General features: G+C 36.1%; 1 protein-coding gene across 1 annotated transcript; it reads left to right on the top strand.

The window, feature by feature from the left end:
- Nucleotides 1-1504: 1504 nt before the first annotated feature.
- LOC126827855 (rab GDP dissociation inhibitor beta) lies at nucleotides 1505-16704 on the top strand. Its single transcript, XM_056102350.1, has 9 exons — nucleotides 1505-1662; nucleotides 7818-7925; nucleotides 8825-8936; nucleotides 10947-11081; nucleotides 11709-11907; nucleotides 12242-12379; nucleotides 13275-13443; nucleotides 14457-14472; nucleotides 16682-16704. The coding sequence occupies exons 1-9, from the start codon at nucleotides 1618-1620 to the stop codon at nucleotides 16702-16704; spliced, it is 945 nt and encodes a 314-aa protein (XP_055958325.1). The 5' UTR covers nucleotides 1505-1617.
- Nucleotides 16705-17130: the final 426 nt, after the last annotated feature.

The raw sequence follows: 17130 nt of genomic DNA, 5'->3' as shown, positions 1-17130 counted from the left end.
CGAAATTTCTTAAGACATCTGATTTTCATTTAGTCATTTTCTATTCACCTTGAATAGAAAATGGCTAATTCAAATCTTAGTTACTTAAACTTTCATCAATATCTAAGTCAACATTTTCTGACTCCGTCGTCCCCAATCAATGGGTCTTCAAGATCTATCCTCTGTGTATTATTTGGAAGTAAGTAGGCCGATTGAAATTTTGCGACGGTAAGTAGGCTAAACTAATTAATAATAATCGTACAAGAAGAAAAACTAATTGAAGGGTAAAAATGACATAGAAGTGGTTAATTGTCTTTTGGTTTGGATGTGCTGAAAAACCAACGTTCCATGTATAGACCAATGGTAGCATGTTAAAGATTCTATGGCAGTTAGGAATCAGGGTTAAATTTCTAACTGTATGACGTATGCCTGTCTTTTTATTATGGAGATATTTGATAGATCGATTGTTGTTATGCAGTCGATATTGTAACGACGATTCGTAAAAATAGGCCTCGTGCTATTGTTACGATGCCTTCCGGGCCCTCCATCGGGGAAGTTAAAAACTGAATAGTCGTTAAAATAGTCCTGTGGCTATTGTTACGACCATCGATTTCTATTACTCCTCTGAATAAATGGATTTCAACTTCACTACAGGCCCGGATCCAGGGGGCCGGTCAACCCCCCCCCCCCTCAGCCCACGCCACTAATGCAAACCAAGGTATGCCCCCCCCCCCCTAGACAAAATCCTGGATCCGGGCCTGGGTTGTTTTTACGGTCCGTCAATGTTTAAATCCATAATCTAGTGGCTTTGATTGAATTAAATTGTTCCGGCTGGATAAATTTATAGGAACTGAATCAACAGACCTATGATTATGACTACCACTGTTAGCCTATAGGCCAGTATGAATCTGAAGAAAAAAAAAACAAACGACTTTTTGTTGACTTGTCAAAAAATTCATTACTGAAACATCACCTTCTGCACGCCCAAGAGGAAAATGTCGTTCTGATTCACGTTCACGACTAGATGGCAACAGTGACCCAACATCTCGAGATTTTCTTCCATCGGCCATTTTCAATTTAACTCAAAATTACACAATAATAAATGTCATAGACATGATTCAGACATTTTTTCTTTTCTTTTTGGAAGCAGCCATGTTGTTTATATCGGGCAAAATTAATTTTAAGACTGCCCATTGGCTAAAAAATGTAGACAATAATAAATTAATTTATTTCATTAAAATCAAAATTTAAATTATCAAAAAATGATAAATAGTTTTAGGATTATCGAATTCGCTGGAAAATGTATGATTGCGATATTTTTAATTAATTGCGTTATTAGGTTCTTTTAGAAATCATCCGCCATATGATTAAATAAACAAACGCAAAGAAACTATATCAATTTATATTTTTATAGAAAAAATTCAACATCAAACACAATGTGGAAATATCAATACACGTCACGGCTGATCTATTATTTATGCGTTTGTAATCCCCGGAACTACTTCGGGCACTGTTATCAATCGATTGGAGATTACTACGCTACAGAGGGAGTAGCCATTTTGTGGAATCACCGAACCGGTGGAACTTTATCGTGTGATTATTCATTGAATATTTTGTTGCTGTTAATTTTCATACAATATGGATGAGAAATACGACTATATAGTATTAGGCACAGGCCTTAAGGTGCGTATATTTTGTTCATAACAATGTCTATTTGCCTGCCGAATTTATGGTAGGTTCAATATCTTTTATTTTTGCAGAAAAAGAATGCCGATGTGTCACAGTTGTAAACGCAGGAATGTGATAAATCGAACTGATGTCATCGATGCTGATTATAAATTAATCGCATACATATTTTTCTTCTTTCCAATTATGTGGGTATTTATTTATGTAGTTAATATGGGTGCAACTGACTTATCTTGTGATATGGGTGTCTCACACGATAATGAGGTAATCTTCCAAATTGGCACAGGAAGTGTCGTCGAAATGTGTTTTGTCTGGAGACTGAAATGTGAAATTTCATTCAGCTGGAACTCCGAACTGGCCACTGGGTGCAGGAATTAAAATGAGTGTCGAGTCTAAATAATTAATCTGCATGGCATGTTTGCTATTAGTTGTTCTTATAAGACTCAAGAGTTTTTCTGGATCCATAAATTGTGTTAATTATTTTAGAATAGCCTAAGACACATCCCTTTTCTCTTTTTTTTTTATACGCCCACATTTAAATGTGGTCGTATATTGTCGTCGCCCCCGTCCGTCTGTCCGGCGGTCCGTCCGTCCGGCGGTCCGTCCGGCGTCCACAATTGCTTGTGGACGCTTTAGAGGCTAAAGTTAATATCCGATTGACTTTAAATTTATACACAGTGTTTAAGGTCATGAGACGAGGAAGCCTATTGATTTTCAACAATTTCCGATAATTACTGCCAGAGAAATGGCCCTTGATCACTTCAAAAAATCTTGTGGGCGCTCTAGAGGCCAAAGTTAATATCCGATTGATCTTAAATTTATACACAGTGTTTAAGGTCATGAGACGAAGAAGCCTATTGATTTTCAACGATTTCCAATAATTACTGCCAGAGTTATGGCCCTTGATCACTTCAAAAATTCTTGTGGACGCTCTAGAGACTAAAGTTAATATCCGATTGATCTTAAATTTATACACAGTGTTTAAGGTCATGAGACGAGGAAGCCTATTGATTTTCGGCGATTTCAGATAATTACTGCCACAGTTATGGCCCTTGATCACTTCAAAAAATCTTGTGGACGCTCTAGAGGCCAAAGTTAATATCCGATTGATCTTAAATTTATACACAGTGTTTAAGGTCATAGGACAAAGAAGCCTGTAGTTAATATCCGATTGATCTTAAATTTATACACAGTGTTTAAGGTCAAGAGACGAAGAAGCCTATTGATTTTCAGTGATTTACGATAATTAATGCCAGAGTTATGGCCCTTGATCACTTCAAAAAATCTTGTGGACGCTCTAGAGGCCAAAGTTAATATCCGATAGACCTTAAATTTATACACAGTGTTTAGGATCATGAGACGAAGAATCCTATTGATTTTCAACGATTTCTGATAATTACTGCCAAAGTTATGGCCCTTGATCACTTTGCAAAATCTTGTGACGCTCTAAAAGCTAAAGTTATCATCCGATTTACTTCAGATTGATAAACAGAGTTTAAGATCTTGAGAGGAACAAGTATATTGATTTTCAATGAATTTTTATGACTTGGAACAGCTAAATCCATGATATTAAAAGTTTTGTATACAAAACGTTAGCATGGGTCAGAACTTTATAAAAACCAAAGAAATTCTAATGGTTTTCTGAGTTGTTGCTCTTGATCAGATTTTAGTGTATTATAAATGTTTTATTACCGAAAAAAGTAAAAATATGCGACAACTCTTGTTGACTGCCCGGACGATTTAGCTGCTGTGGGCGTATGTTTCGTTGCCTGGCAACCTATATTTAATATTTAAATTAGCTAAGTCCGTAACACAATATCATCCAAAATCTTCGACATTGAAAACACAAATTTTTTTGCAATTTAAATCAGCATTGGTGTGGTGATCTTACCTGGAAAATAAAGGCTTCTGATATCCAATATTTCAGACAAAGTAAACATTTTACCATCATTGGTACAATGTACACGAATCGTGTACCATAATGCGTTTCAGTGCAATTTGTAACAACTTACATGTACAAGGTGCTCAAAGAATGAGGCTAGACATATATTCCACATGTCATATCAAACGGTAATGCCATATTCTTATTTGTAGAGCATGCACAATAAATACTATCGATGTTGACTGGAATAACCAGACGCTAGAAACTGACTTTTGGTTGAGACTTCTGGCGTATATTGCCGAACATAACTGATGACAATTCACAGTAAAACAAAAACGATTGAATGTAAAACAGTTTATATAAATTCCTATTATATTATTATATGAGTTGCGGCCCATTTGTGACAATTTCTAGCTCCAAAATATTACCGATTTAGCTCCTTTAAATTTAAGAAATTCTTATAGATTTTTATTATAAGCCCAGACAACATCACAAAAAAGATAACACCCTTTCAAAATACATGTAATATTCAACAGATGGTTATAGGGTCTGTGCATTCAAGGCCACTATACCACCTGTTTTCACACCTTAAATCTAAGTGGGAACCATTAATTATCATATAACCAGTAATCAAGAAGCTACTTAATGAACCAATTATCAATCAATTATCAAATTTGTCATTAAGGGAGGAATGGAACTTAACTTATACCCAAAGGAACCAACTATGTTTATTGATTGTGTTTCACTACACCAGGCCTTGTCATTTGAAAATCTCAGGAGAGCATAAAATAAACTCCCTTGTTTTACCCTCTTCACTTTATAATATGGATGGAATCTTAAAATTATTGTATTGTTCTTTAGCTATTATGTAGCTGGGGATGTTTTGCTTATTTAATTGTTTTGTACATTTATATTTTATTACCTGGTAATAAAATTAATAGTGATATAAATTAATTTACTAAACTTTAATAAGAGCAATAAACTTAAATGATGGATAACAAAACATTAAAAAAAAAGTAACACTTGTAAAATTACCAAGTTTGACTGAAATGTTTTATTTTCATAAGTCGAGAAATTTATTTGGTCATCGATAGTATCACAGAGAAAATAATATGAAATAAACAATTTGATTCATAACCAATATAAGTATTACTCGTCAATGAACTGAGCGTGCGCTATATTTCCTTCTTTGTTCTTGCTATATCTCATATGTCTTGCACAAGGCAGAACGGAGGGCCTGACTATAGATGTATCAGGGTTGATGTACTATTTTTTTCAAAATTCAACACAGGCATCATGTAAGGCGTTGTCAAGTGGCATGGTTGCGATCCCATTTCCATCCAAGCTTATACATGACAAGTAGGGTTTTCTACTTTTCTGCACTGGCCAACATCATGGGTTTTTCTCCTGGTCCCCCCACCTACTAACTCAAAAGGGAATTGTTGAAATAAATTATACCATGTTAGTCCCCATTTCTCTCTCAGTGTCACAACCAACGAATAATTACATGTACATAATTATCAGTAATTGTGAATACTGCCATTCTAAACATTAAACATTTATCATTTGAAATATTCATGACAGGGAATGTAATTATATCATTCTACTTGATATTCATTGAACAGAAAAAAAACCCAGTAAAAATTTGATAAAAAAGCAGGTCTCCAGACTCAGAAAATATTTTTGTGTGTCAGTTGTGAACAACAGCTGATGAAAAAAATGAAATGGGTTTTTAATGTATCAACTGATGAAGTGGAATATTTTTGTCGAGAAACAAATAAAGTGTACAGTTGAGTTGGTTATAAGAAATTTGAAATGATCGTTAGAACTAGACTAATTCAAACACAAGGGCGGGGCCAAGTTTTTTACAATCATTTATTTCTCCCCATGTTGCTAAAATCAAATTTTAACAACTCTGACCGATGTTTCTTTGACTGATGTTTTTTTGACGTGTTTTTTTGATAAAATAAAAAATTAACATAATAAAGACTAGCACTGGGACATTGTATGTGGGTACTGATTAAATTGTTATGTCGTGGCAAGGAATTTCCATTCAAATAATGAGTGTTGGTGACAGACGAATTAACAGGTGCATTGATGCAAGTGTCAACATTAACCTGTACTTTCAATGTATACAATTTTATATGATATCAGCATTATTCATGACCACGTAACAAGTATGTGTAAATCTGGAAATAAACAACCCATCACTGATGATATTAGTCAGGCTATTGTTTGATATTATCAAAAATTGATATTTAATGTAGGCGTATACATGTATATGTAATAATAATCTTTTTTATATAGCTCTGAACATTCAGTCAGTCTGACTGTAGGCCTATATATATATATATACATGTATATACCTGTTAAATTTGTACCTATTTTTACATGTACATCAAAAATGTTAATAAGTTTAATAGATTTTTAAATAAATTTTTTAGTCAATGAATCATACATACATATAGTCAGTCATTTCAATGACCAGGTTTGGTGACAGATGTTGCTTGGTAGTCTCATTCTCTTGTAGTGTTATACATTCTTCATTCTTCTCTTATAACATATTTCCTTGTAACTCAATTGAATTTCAAATTTACGTCAGAACAACTATTATAGAAGTTACATGAACGTTTTCACGTATACATGTAGGCCTATACAATTAGGCCCAATGCACGAAACTGGAAGAAGAGCTAGCCCCGAGTTCAGAGTATTCACAGACTTAAGTTAAGAATTAACTCAACTTTCAGTCACTATGAGAAATTCTTTTGAATTTGATCCAGAAACACAAAACTGTGCACATAGTTTCCTATTGATGTACATATATTTGATACATTAAAACAGCAAATCTTTTATAAATTCTTAACTACTTAAAGTTACATTATGGGAGATTAGATAACGAGTTGGCAGTTATCACTATAATAGTTAAAAACTACATAATGTAAAGGCAACTTGCTGAAAATTTCAGTCAAATTGATCCACTATGAACCGAGAACTAAGCGGATGGAAGTTCCGCTTAGCCTCGATCATCATTACTGAAGTCGATAAGACAAAACTAATAGTCTTGATTATCCATTTAATTGTTAGTCACGAAGGAAAGTTTTGCAGCAAATCGGACTGTAATCCAACAAATATCGCAGGCAAGCCTTGACATCAAGAGCTGATTATGGTCTGGATAAGTTAATTAATGTCTAATTAATAGTTTTTATAACATTTCAGGCCTAAACAAAGACCTACCATAGGCTGATTTTGCTCTTGCATAACGTATGTTTAAGTCTGAGAATGCTTTGTGAAGTCGTGGGCCAGATGTTGCCTTATAAGAACAAATTGCACCATGGACACAATTTAAATATTTTGACATTAAAGATATTTCCCCATGTCCGTGTCCATGTCTAGCAAGGAGAAGTTAGTCAAGACATGTAAAAATTGACAGGTAAAACAACAATTGACAGTTGTGAGGCAAAATTTCCTTCTTAGCACACTGTATGTGTGTACATGTATGTCTTCATTAGCCCAGTCAGAGAAGAATAGCACACTGTTTGGAGTATTTATCTTTTTCATTATCCCAGTTTGAGCAGAATAGTAGGACATTGAACACCATTTCATTCATTTATAAAAGATATTTGCTTTACATTTTTTCAAGCAGAAATATGATCGCTGTCTATAATAAATGTTGATGTTTTTTCGTCAACAAATGAAGGACACCCATGTTATAATGATTAGTATGCAAGTTATCATATTGTGCACAGGGGATTACAGGTACATGTATCTCAGGATTTTGTTGTACATGTATCATATTATCAGTACTGTTCTTTTACCAACTCGGTCCCTGGCTAGCCTGTCCAACCTCATGGGTATTCCCAGGTCCTTGGGGTTAATCTCTCTCACTCTGTCCCCCCACCCCTCTCTCTCGCCTCCCCCTCACCCACCAACTTGTGGCTTTACTCATTAAAACTAAACCTAGGTTTAAACTATTTTCACTGGCTCAGGTGTTAAAATCCTATAAAACCAAATTTCATGTATCCAATGAAAATGCCTAATTTAAGTAGCGATATGTTAATAATAATACCCCTGGTATTAATTTCATTAGAGTTTGTGTTATATTTATTGTGTTTGTTTTCCTACAGGAACTGGTACCTGTATTAGGTTCATTAAGAGATACTGTATTAGAGTTTGTATTATATTTATTATGTGCTTGTATGTTTACAGGAACTGGTACATGTATTAGGTTGATGAGAGGTACTGTATTTATTATGTATTTGTATGTTTTCAGGAATGTATTTTAAGTGGAATGTTATCTGTTAGTGGGAAGAAGATTCTTCATATGGATAGAAATAAATATTATGGTGGAGAAAGTGCATCTATTACACCATTAGAAGATGTAAGATCATTACTATCATAATATCATATTGATATCATTATACTGATTAAAACACTTATATTCATATACTACTTCTGTACAGATATCGTTATCAAGCAAAAAATGTTAATAAATTCAGAAGTAGTATATCCATATAAGTGTTTTTAATTTGTGAAATCTACACCATTATAGAGGATATAAGTTCATTAAAATATGATATTAATGTAAATACAAATCAATGCTTTCCCTGTTGTTTCTATTAGAGAAGATGTAAGTTCATTACATTACTCTCTCTCTAAAATATAATACAGCTTTGATGCATCATTTTAATCAATAAGGGGTGGTTGGATGGCCGAATGGTTAGCCAGTGCGCGCTGTATCATAATAAGGTCTGCCATTGAGTCAAGTTGGTTTCGATTCCCCGGTTGTACGCGACAAGGAGTAGGGTTTGCCTGTCCAACCTCGTGGTTTTTTTTCAGGGTCCTCTGGTCTCCTCCCTATGCACAAGCAAGTTATTGAAATATAATTGAACCATATGTTAGTCCCGTAATGACCTAGTTTGTGTAAAGTGGACGTTAAACCCCATTTCTCTCTCTGTCACAATGCCGGAAAATTCCTAAGAACTTTCTCAGCCAAAACCTGACCCCTCCTAGACAGCGAGCTGCATCTTTCACACAGAGCCCATGTGGCTTCCACAATGTACATGTATGCAGATAGAGATATTAGCCTTATGCCCGTTTTAAATGTACGTGTTTTCACCGGCTATAAAATAAGTCCTGCAAATGTAAAGAGACTGTTTCCTTGTAACCGATGAAAAGTTTCTTTGAAGCACAAGGGAAAGAGATACATGGAAAAGAGTGTTTATGGTTATTTGGATAATGTATAGAGTCTCTAACTAATGTAAAAATGTTTTTTTGTAGTTTTATAGGTTAGATATGTTTAAAAGGGGGGAAACCGCAACAATTCCAGAAAAATTTGGACGTGGACGAGATTGGAATGTTGACCTTATACCTAAATTTTTAATGGCCGACGGTAAGTCTGTTTCTAAAATATATATTAGTTCCTTGTTCCTTGTGGACCCTCTAGAAGTTGTCATCTGGTTAACTTGTAACTAACTGTCAAGGTCTACTTCCTGAGCCACTGTAATAACACTTTCCTTACAGTTTAACACATTGCTAGTTGTAGAACCGTACATTACTGGTTATAGAACAGTACATTGCTGGTTATAGAACCGTACATTGCTGGTTATAGAACCATACATTGCTGGTTATAGAACCGTACATTGCTGATTATAGAACCGTACATTGCTGGTTATAGAACTGTACATTGCTGGTTATAGAACTGTACATTGCTGGTTATAGAACCGTACATTGCTGATTATAGAACCGTACATTGCTGATTATAGAAATGAATGAAATGAAATGGGGTTTAACGTCCTACTGTTTTGCTCCGAACTGGGCTAATGAAGACGGGCATACGCCATACAGTGTGCTATGAGGGAAATTTTGCCCGGACAGCGGCACTACGGCCTACTCTTATATCGAATTCCAACTGTCAAGGGATCTTTTACGTGCACGCCAATGTGTACACGGGACCTCGGTTTTTCGTCTCACCGGAATGACTAGGGCTGGCAATCGATCATGTTTTCAGTATCGATTATCGCCGACCATCCGCCGATCAATTATCGATAATATCGGCAAATTATTTTGACTTACAATTGATTTGAAAAATATAAGAATTTGTACATGAATAACGAATTATATGCGAGTTTATGTTTTGATATCATTCTGTATACATGTAGAATGTTTTTCATTTATTTGACATTTGACAATGAAATAATAGAATTCCATAGCAAAACCAAGGTGTAGAAAGAAACTCGATCAACTTCGTTTGGAAGACAGAACCGCCATCGCTCGCCATATCTTTGTCGCTTATGATCTGAATAATAATGAGTAAAATGTAGTTATTTCCCTTTGATCACATCAACCGGATTCTTCATATCGTTCGCCGTAACAGTTTATTGAATGTTACGTGAAATCATTGGCTCTCATCATGACATAAGCGGCCAACATTTCTCACCGGTGGCGTCTCACGTGAAAAAACAAAACGTGTGTGTTTTATTATGACTATTCTACAGTTCTAGGACCCAAGCACGCGTTGCAAAGAACACAGTGATAATGATTATTTTTACGGACTTCTTCTTGCAAGTGAAGTACCTATAATTGCGCGATAATCGATATTTTAAAACTTTATCGATAATTGATTTTCAAAACGCTTGCTGACGATTATCGGCAATATCGATTATTTCCGCCAGCCCTACGAATGACTAGACAGCTGTCCTTGTCAGGCCCTCCGTCCTGCATCACTGACAAGGGGGAACCACGCCGGAAAATCTGGATGAACTTTCTCGGCCAATGCAGGGATCGAACACCCGACCTCCAGGCTAGCGAGCCAGCGCCTTACCCACTTAGCCACCGTGATCCCCTGCTGATTATAGAACGGTACGTTGCTGATTATAGAACCGTACATTGCTGGTTATAGAACCGTACATTGCTGGTTATAGAACCGTACATTGCTGATTATAGAACAGTACATTGCTGGTTATAGAACCGTACATTGCTGTTTATAGAACCAAACATTGCTGATTATAGAACTGTACATTGCTGGTTATAGAACCGTACATTGTAATGAAATGTTGAATTAACTCGTACTGACCAATATATATTACATGTACAGGAATTGAACGTATATTAAATAAGAGGGTAGGGTAGTCGAAGGGTTAACATGTGCTCGTTTGGATCATAAGGTCTGTCATTGAGTCAACTGGTGTGGTTTCCATTCCCCAGTCGGACGTGACAAAGAGTAGGGTCATCTGTCCAACCTCGTGGGTTTTCTCCGGATCCTCTGGTTACTTCCCACTGCTAAAGACCCCTACGATCAAGCGAATTATTGAAATAAGATTGAACCATGTGTTAGTCCCGAAATGACCTATTGGGTGTTGAATATATATTAAATAAATGATGAAATGAATATATTTTTCAGGTCAACTTGTTAAAATGTTAATTTATACTGGGGTCACAAGATATCTTGAATTTAAGTCTGTAGAGGGTAGTTACGTATATAAAGGTGGAAAAATTTTCAAGGTACCAGCGGATGAGAAAGAGGCGTTGGCTTCATGTAAGTTATTTCTTTTATTATTCTGTGGGTAGGAGACTAGTCCAGTGGTGTAACGTGGATGGGAGGGAGAATAGTCCAGTGGTGTAACATGGATGGGAGTGAGAATGGTTCACTGGTGTAACGTGGTTGGGAGGGAGAATAGTCCAGTGGTGTAACATGGGTGGGAGGGACAATGGTTCACTGGTGTAACGTGGGTGGGAGAATAATGGTGTAGCTGGGTGGAAGGTAGAACAGTTCGGGGGTGTAACATGGGTGGGAGAAAAGTCCAGTGGTGTAACGTGGGTGGGAGAATAGTCCAGTGGTGTAACGTGGGTGGGAGCGACAATGGTTCAGTGGTGCAACGTGGGTGGGAGGGAGAATAGTCCAGTGGTGTAACATGGGTAGGAGACTAGTCCAGTGGTGTAACGTGGGTGGGAGGGAGAATAGTCCAGTAGTGTAACGTGGTAGGAATATAGTCAACATGGGTGAGGGAATTGGCCCATTAGTAGAACTTGTGAGTGGGAGAATGGCCCATTGGTCTTAACTCGTGTGGGGTAGTGGCCCATTGGTCTTAACGTGGGGTAATCAACTTATATCCCCCCAAAATATGGTATTTATTTGATTAATTGGTATTTTTATATTCTACAGCTTTAATGGGATTGTTTGAAAAGAGAAGATTTAGAAATTTCTTGATATTTGCCCAAGAATTTGAAGAAGATAATCCAGCAACATGGAAGGAAATAGATCCTAAGACATCTACAGCTTCTGACGTATATAAAAAATTTGGTGTTGATACGAATACAACAGATTTTACAGGTCATGCTATTGCTCTGTATCTAAACGATGAGTATGTTCATTTTATACTATATCTTTATACTATCCCCTCTGAACCGAGATATTAACATTTGAATTTTAGGCCTGACCTCGATCATCATTACTAAAGTCGGTACGATAAGAAACATAATCTCGATGATCCATTTCATGATTAATTCATCAATGAACTTTGAGCAGCAGATCGGTTTCAAATCCAGTGAAAAGCTGACACATAAGATAACATCTAGAGTTGATCAAGGTCTTTTCAGGTTAATAAATGTCTAATTAATAATTTAGATAACATTTCATGCAATAGGCAGATTTATCTCTTGTATAATGTATGGTTATATATATTGTATATTTTTTAGTTACATGAAGAAGCCTGGTAGTGCTGTAGAATTGTTAAAGAGATGTAAGTTATACAGTGGTTCCTTAGCTAGATATGGTAAATCACCATATTTATATCCTCTTTATGGTCTCGGGGAATTACCTCAAGGATTCGCAAGGTAAATATTTCAATAACCTGCAACAACAGTAACTGTAAAAACCATACATCAACCATAAAATTTCTTTCTTTATAAATAATCGGTAAATACAGACTCCAATGATAACACAGTTATCGGTCGATACAGGCTAACAAAAACACAGTTATCGTTAGATTAATTCTAACGATAACACCGATATCGGTTGATACAGGCTAACGATAACACAGTTGTCAGTCGATACAGGCTAACGATAACACAGTTATCAGTCGATACAGGCTAATGATAACACAGTTATCAGTCGATACAGGCTAATGATAACACAGTTATCAGTCGATACAGGCTAACGATAACACAGTTATCGGTCGATACAGGCTAACGATAACACAGTTATCGGTCGATACTGGCTAATGCCAACACAGTTATCAGTCGATACAGACTAACGATAACAAGTTATCAGTCGAGTAAGGCTAACGATAACACAGTTATCGGTCGATACAGATTATGTAAACGGACACCAAGAACAAATTACATGATATTGGGTGATTTAAGATGATTTTTACGAATTTTCAATCAAGGATTTGATATTGAATGAATGTGAAAGAAAATATTGATAAAAACACAAGATTAAATGATACCAGGATGAGAGTGTTGAGTTCTAATTAAATATGATTAATTTATGTAGATTGAGTTCCAATTAAATATGATTAATTTATGTAGATTGAGTTCCAATTAAATATGATTAATTTATGTAGATTGAGTTCCAATTAAATATGATTAATTTATGTAGATTGAGTTCCAATTAAATATGATTCATGTATCTGGATTGAGTTCCAATTAAATATGATTCATGTATCTGGATTGAGTGCTATCTATAAACCGAGATTGAGTTGTAATTAAATATAATTTGTCTATATAGATTGAGTGCTATCTATGGTGGTACATACATGTTAGATCGACCAGATGCTGAGATCGTATTTGAAGATGGTGTAGCTGTAGGTGTGAAAGCAGCCGGTGAAACAGCACATTGTACTGGTGTCGTCTGTGATCCCTCTTATTGTAAAGAAAAGGGCAAAAAAGTTGGTGAGGTGAGTGATTGTCCTGTTACATCAGGGAAGAGGGGTCGGTGAGGGTCCTGTTACATCGGGGGAAGGGTGGTCGGTGAGGTGAGTGATTGTCCTGTAACATTGGGTAAGGGTGGTCGGTGAGGTGAGTGATTGTCCTATTACATCGGGTAAGGGTGGTCGGTGAGGTGGGTGATTGTCCTGTAACATTGGGGAAGGGTGGTCGGTGAGGTGGATGATTGTCCTGTAACATCGGGTAAGGGTGGTCGGTGAGGTGGGTGATTGTCCTGTAACATTGGGGGAGAGTGGTCGGTGAGGTGAGTGATTGTCCTATTACATCGGGTAAGGGTGGTCGGTGAGGTGAGTGATTGTCCTGTAACATTGGGTAAGGGTGGTCGGTGAGGTGAGTGATTGTCCTGTAACATTGGGGAAGGGTGGTCGGTGAGGTGGGTGATTGTCCTGTAACATTGGGGGAGGGTGGTCGGTGAGGTGAGTGATTGTCCTATTACATCGGGTAAGGGTGGTCGGTGAGGTGGGTGATTGTCCTGTAACATTGGGGGAGGGTGGTCGGTGAGGTGGGTGATTGTCCTATTACATCGGGTAAGGGTGGTCGGTGAGGTGAGTGATTGTCTTGTAACATTGGGGAGGCTCAGTGAGGGTCCTGTTACATCGGGTAAGGGTGGTCGGTGAGGTGGGTGATTGTCCTGTTATATCGGGGGAGCAGGTCGGTGGCCGAGCTGTTTAACATGTGTGCATAAGATCATAAGATCCTATCATTGAGTCAAATGGCGTAGTTTTGATTCTCCGCTTGCAAGTGAAGGTGTTTTTATATTGTATATTTGTAATGATAAGAATTAGTATAATGCAATCAACTCAAAACCGTATTGTATGCTCACACTATTAACAGAACTTGCAGAAAAAAAAGATGGTCAATAAGAATAATTAAACAGGTTTTAACTTGTTAGAGTAATTTGCATAATGAATATTTATATTCCAGGTTGCTAGAGCTATTTGTATAATGAATATTTATATTCCAGGTTGTTAGAGCTATTTGTATAATGAATATTTATATTCCAGGTTGTTAGAGCTATTTGTATAATGAATATTTATATTTCAGGTTGTTAGAGCTATTTGCATAATGAATATTTATATTTCAGGTTGTTAGAGCTATTTGCATAATGAATATTTATATTTCAGGTTGTTAGAGCTATTTGCATAATGAATATTTATATTTCAGGTTGTTAGAGCTATTTGCATAATGAATCATCCTATTCCTAATACTAAAGATAATCAATCATGTCAAGTGATCATTCCACAGCATCAAGTCAACAGAAAGTCAGGTTGGTCTACTTTCACTTTCTTTATTTACTTCCTGTCAATCTCTCGGGATTCAACACACCAATCATGATTTACCATACAGCATAAACCATTCAAATTTATGTGGTAGAATGGTGTAGTGTGTGCTCGCTTTAGGTCATACGGTCTGACATTGTTTGCCCAATGTTGTGGATTTTCTCCTGCTTTGTGTCAAGCAGACCTTAAACACCCTTTCTATCTCTTGTTTTAAATTGGTGTCTGCGAATTCTAGTCTGGTGTTTCATCAGCAGTGGTGTCTTGCTATATTGTACATGTGTATTCCCAGTAGTGTGTGTCTGTGCTGTTAAATTATTTTTGTTTCGGGGTGTGGGGAGAAGGTCCTCTAAATGACATACTAAGACGGAAAGTGAAATATTTATGAGAGATATATAATTGTGTATTTTATATTTATGTGAGATGTATAATTGTGTATTTTATATTTATGTGAGATGTATAATTGTGTATTTTATATTTATGAGAGATATATAATTATGTATTTTATATTTATGAGAGTTATATAATTATGTATTTTATATTTATGAGATATGTATAATTATGTATTTTATATTTATGAGAGTTATATAATTATGTATTTTATATTTATGTGTGATATATAATTGTGTATTTTATATTTATGAGAGTTATATAATTATCTATTTTATATTTATTTGAGATATATAATTAGGTATTTTATATTTTTGAGATATATATAATTGTGTATTTTATATTTTTGAGATATATATAATTGTGTATTTTATATTTATGAGAGATGTATAATTGTGTATTTTATATTTATGAGAGATGTTTTATATTTGTAGATATCTATATCTGTGTGGTGTCACATGCTCATCAAGTTTGTTCTAAAGGCTATTATTTAGCTATAGTTAGTACTACAGTAGAAACAGACAACCCAGAAGAAGAATTAAAACCCGGTCTAGATTTATTGGGGAATTTAGAAGACAAGTAAGTTACCTTATGAATAGTCCGAGGAGTAGGGGTGTAGATCACAGCCTTTCTTTATTTATAAATCTATTAATTATATAGTTGGAAATCTTCAAAGCTGTCCTAGATTCAACTCATGATGCTACCAGTTCCGTTCTTCTGCAATTTTTTCAGACTTCAGTGAGATTGTGCAGCTGTTGTTGTTTTAAAGTTGAGTCAACTGGCGTGGTTTCCATTCCCCGATTGTACGTGACAAGGAGTAGGGTCGCCTGTCCAACCTCGTGGGTTTTCTCCGCGTCCCCTGGTTTCCTCCCATTGCTAAAGACCCCTAATTGCAAGGCAATTATTGAAACATGTTAGTCTCAAAATGACCTTGTTTGTGTCAGTGGAGGTTAAACTCCCTCTCTCCAGTCGTTGGGGATCTCTCTCTCTCTCTCTCTCTCTCTCTCTCTTTCCTGTCGTTGGGAACCAGAGCACTGTGGAATTGTCCCAGGTGTCTCTGCTGCCAGAATGATGTGTGAACAGAAATCAGGTGCTAAGATACTTTCAGAACCAGAGTTTGTTGCCCAGTATTCTCTTGTCATTGATGCAGGACAAGGGGGTCTGACGAGGAACATTGAGGTTCCTGAAGTCTCCTAACAGTTTGAATGTCCCTTGTAGTGCACGTCATGGCGTAGGCCTATCTTCAATAGCCCAGTTGGTGGTGTAAAAATGTCGATTTAAAATATGGTGTTAACATTAATGTTGTGAGAAGAATGGGAGGGTCATCTTCTCCCTCCATTATAATAAAGTCAGGTTAAAACATGATTGATATTTGGTATTGTTCATACTGATAGAAGATACCCTGTGGAGTAAATCTGTTTATAAATATTTTTACAGGTAACCTTGTTTTAATGTATCTATATTTTTACAGGTAACCTTGTTTTAATGTGTCTATTTACATGTATGTGTTGTATATTTACAGGTTTGTGTATGTCAGTGATCTAATAATGCCTACAGATGATGGTAAAGATAGCAAGGTATTTAGAAAAACTCTTTATATAGGTCTAGAGGAGGGTTGGATGGCCGAATGGTTAACACGTTGTATAGGTCTGTCATTGAGTCAAGTAGTGTGGTTTCAGTTCTCCACTTGTACGTGACAAGGAGTAGGGCCGTCTGTCCATTCTCATTAGTTTTTTCAGGGTTCTCCGGTTTCCTCCCACTGCTAAAGACCCCTACACGCAAGTGAATTATTGAAATAGAATCAAAACATATGTTAGTCCCGAAATGACCTAGTTTGTGTCCAGTGGACATTAAACCCTCTCTCTCTCTCTCTCTCTCTCTCTCTTTCTCTCTCTCTCTCTCTCTCATATCTACAATGAAATTTTCAATATATTCATTTTTCATTTTCTACTTTTTAATTATCATAGCAAA

This window comes from Patella vulgata, chromosome 7 (assembly GCF_932274485.2).
Source record: "Patella vulgata chromosome 7, xgPatVulg1.2, whole genome shotgun sequence".
NCBI lineage: Eukaryota > Metazoa > Mollusca > Gastropoda > Patellidae > Patella > Patella vulgata.
This window is presented reverse-complemented; position numbering and strand designations above follow the sequence as displayed.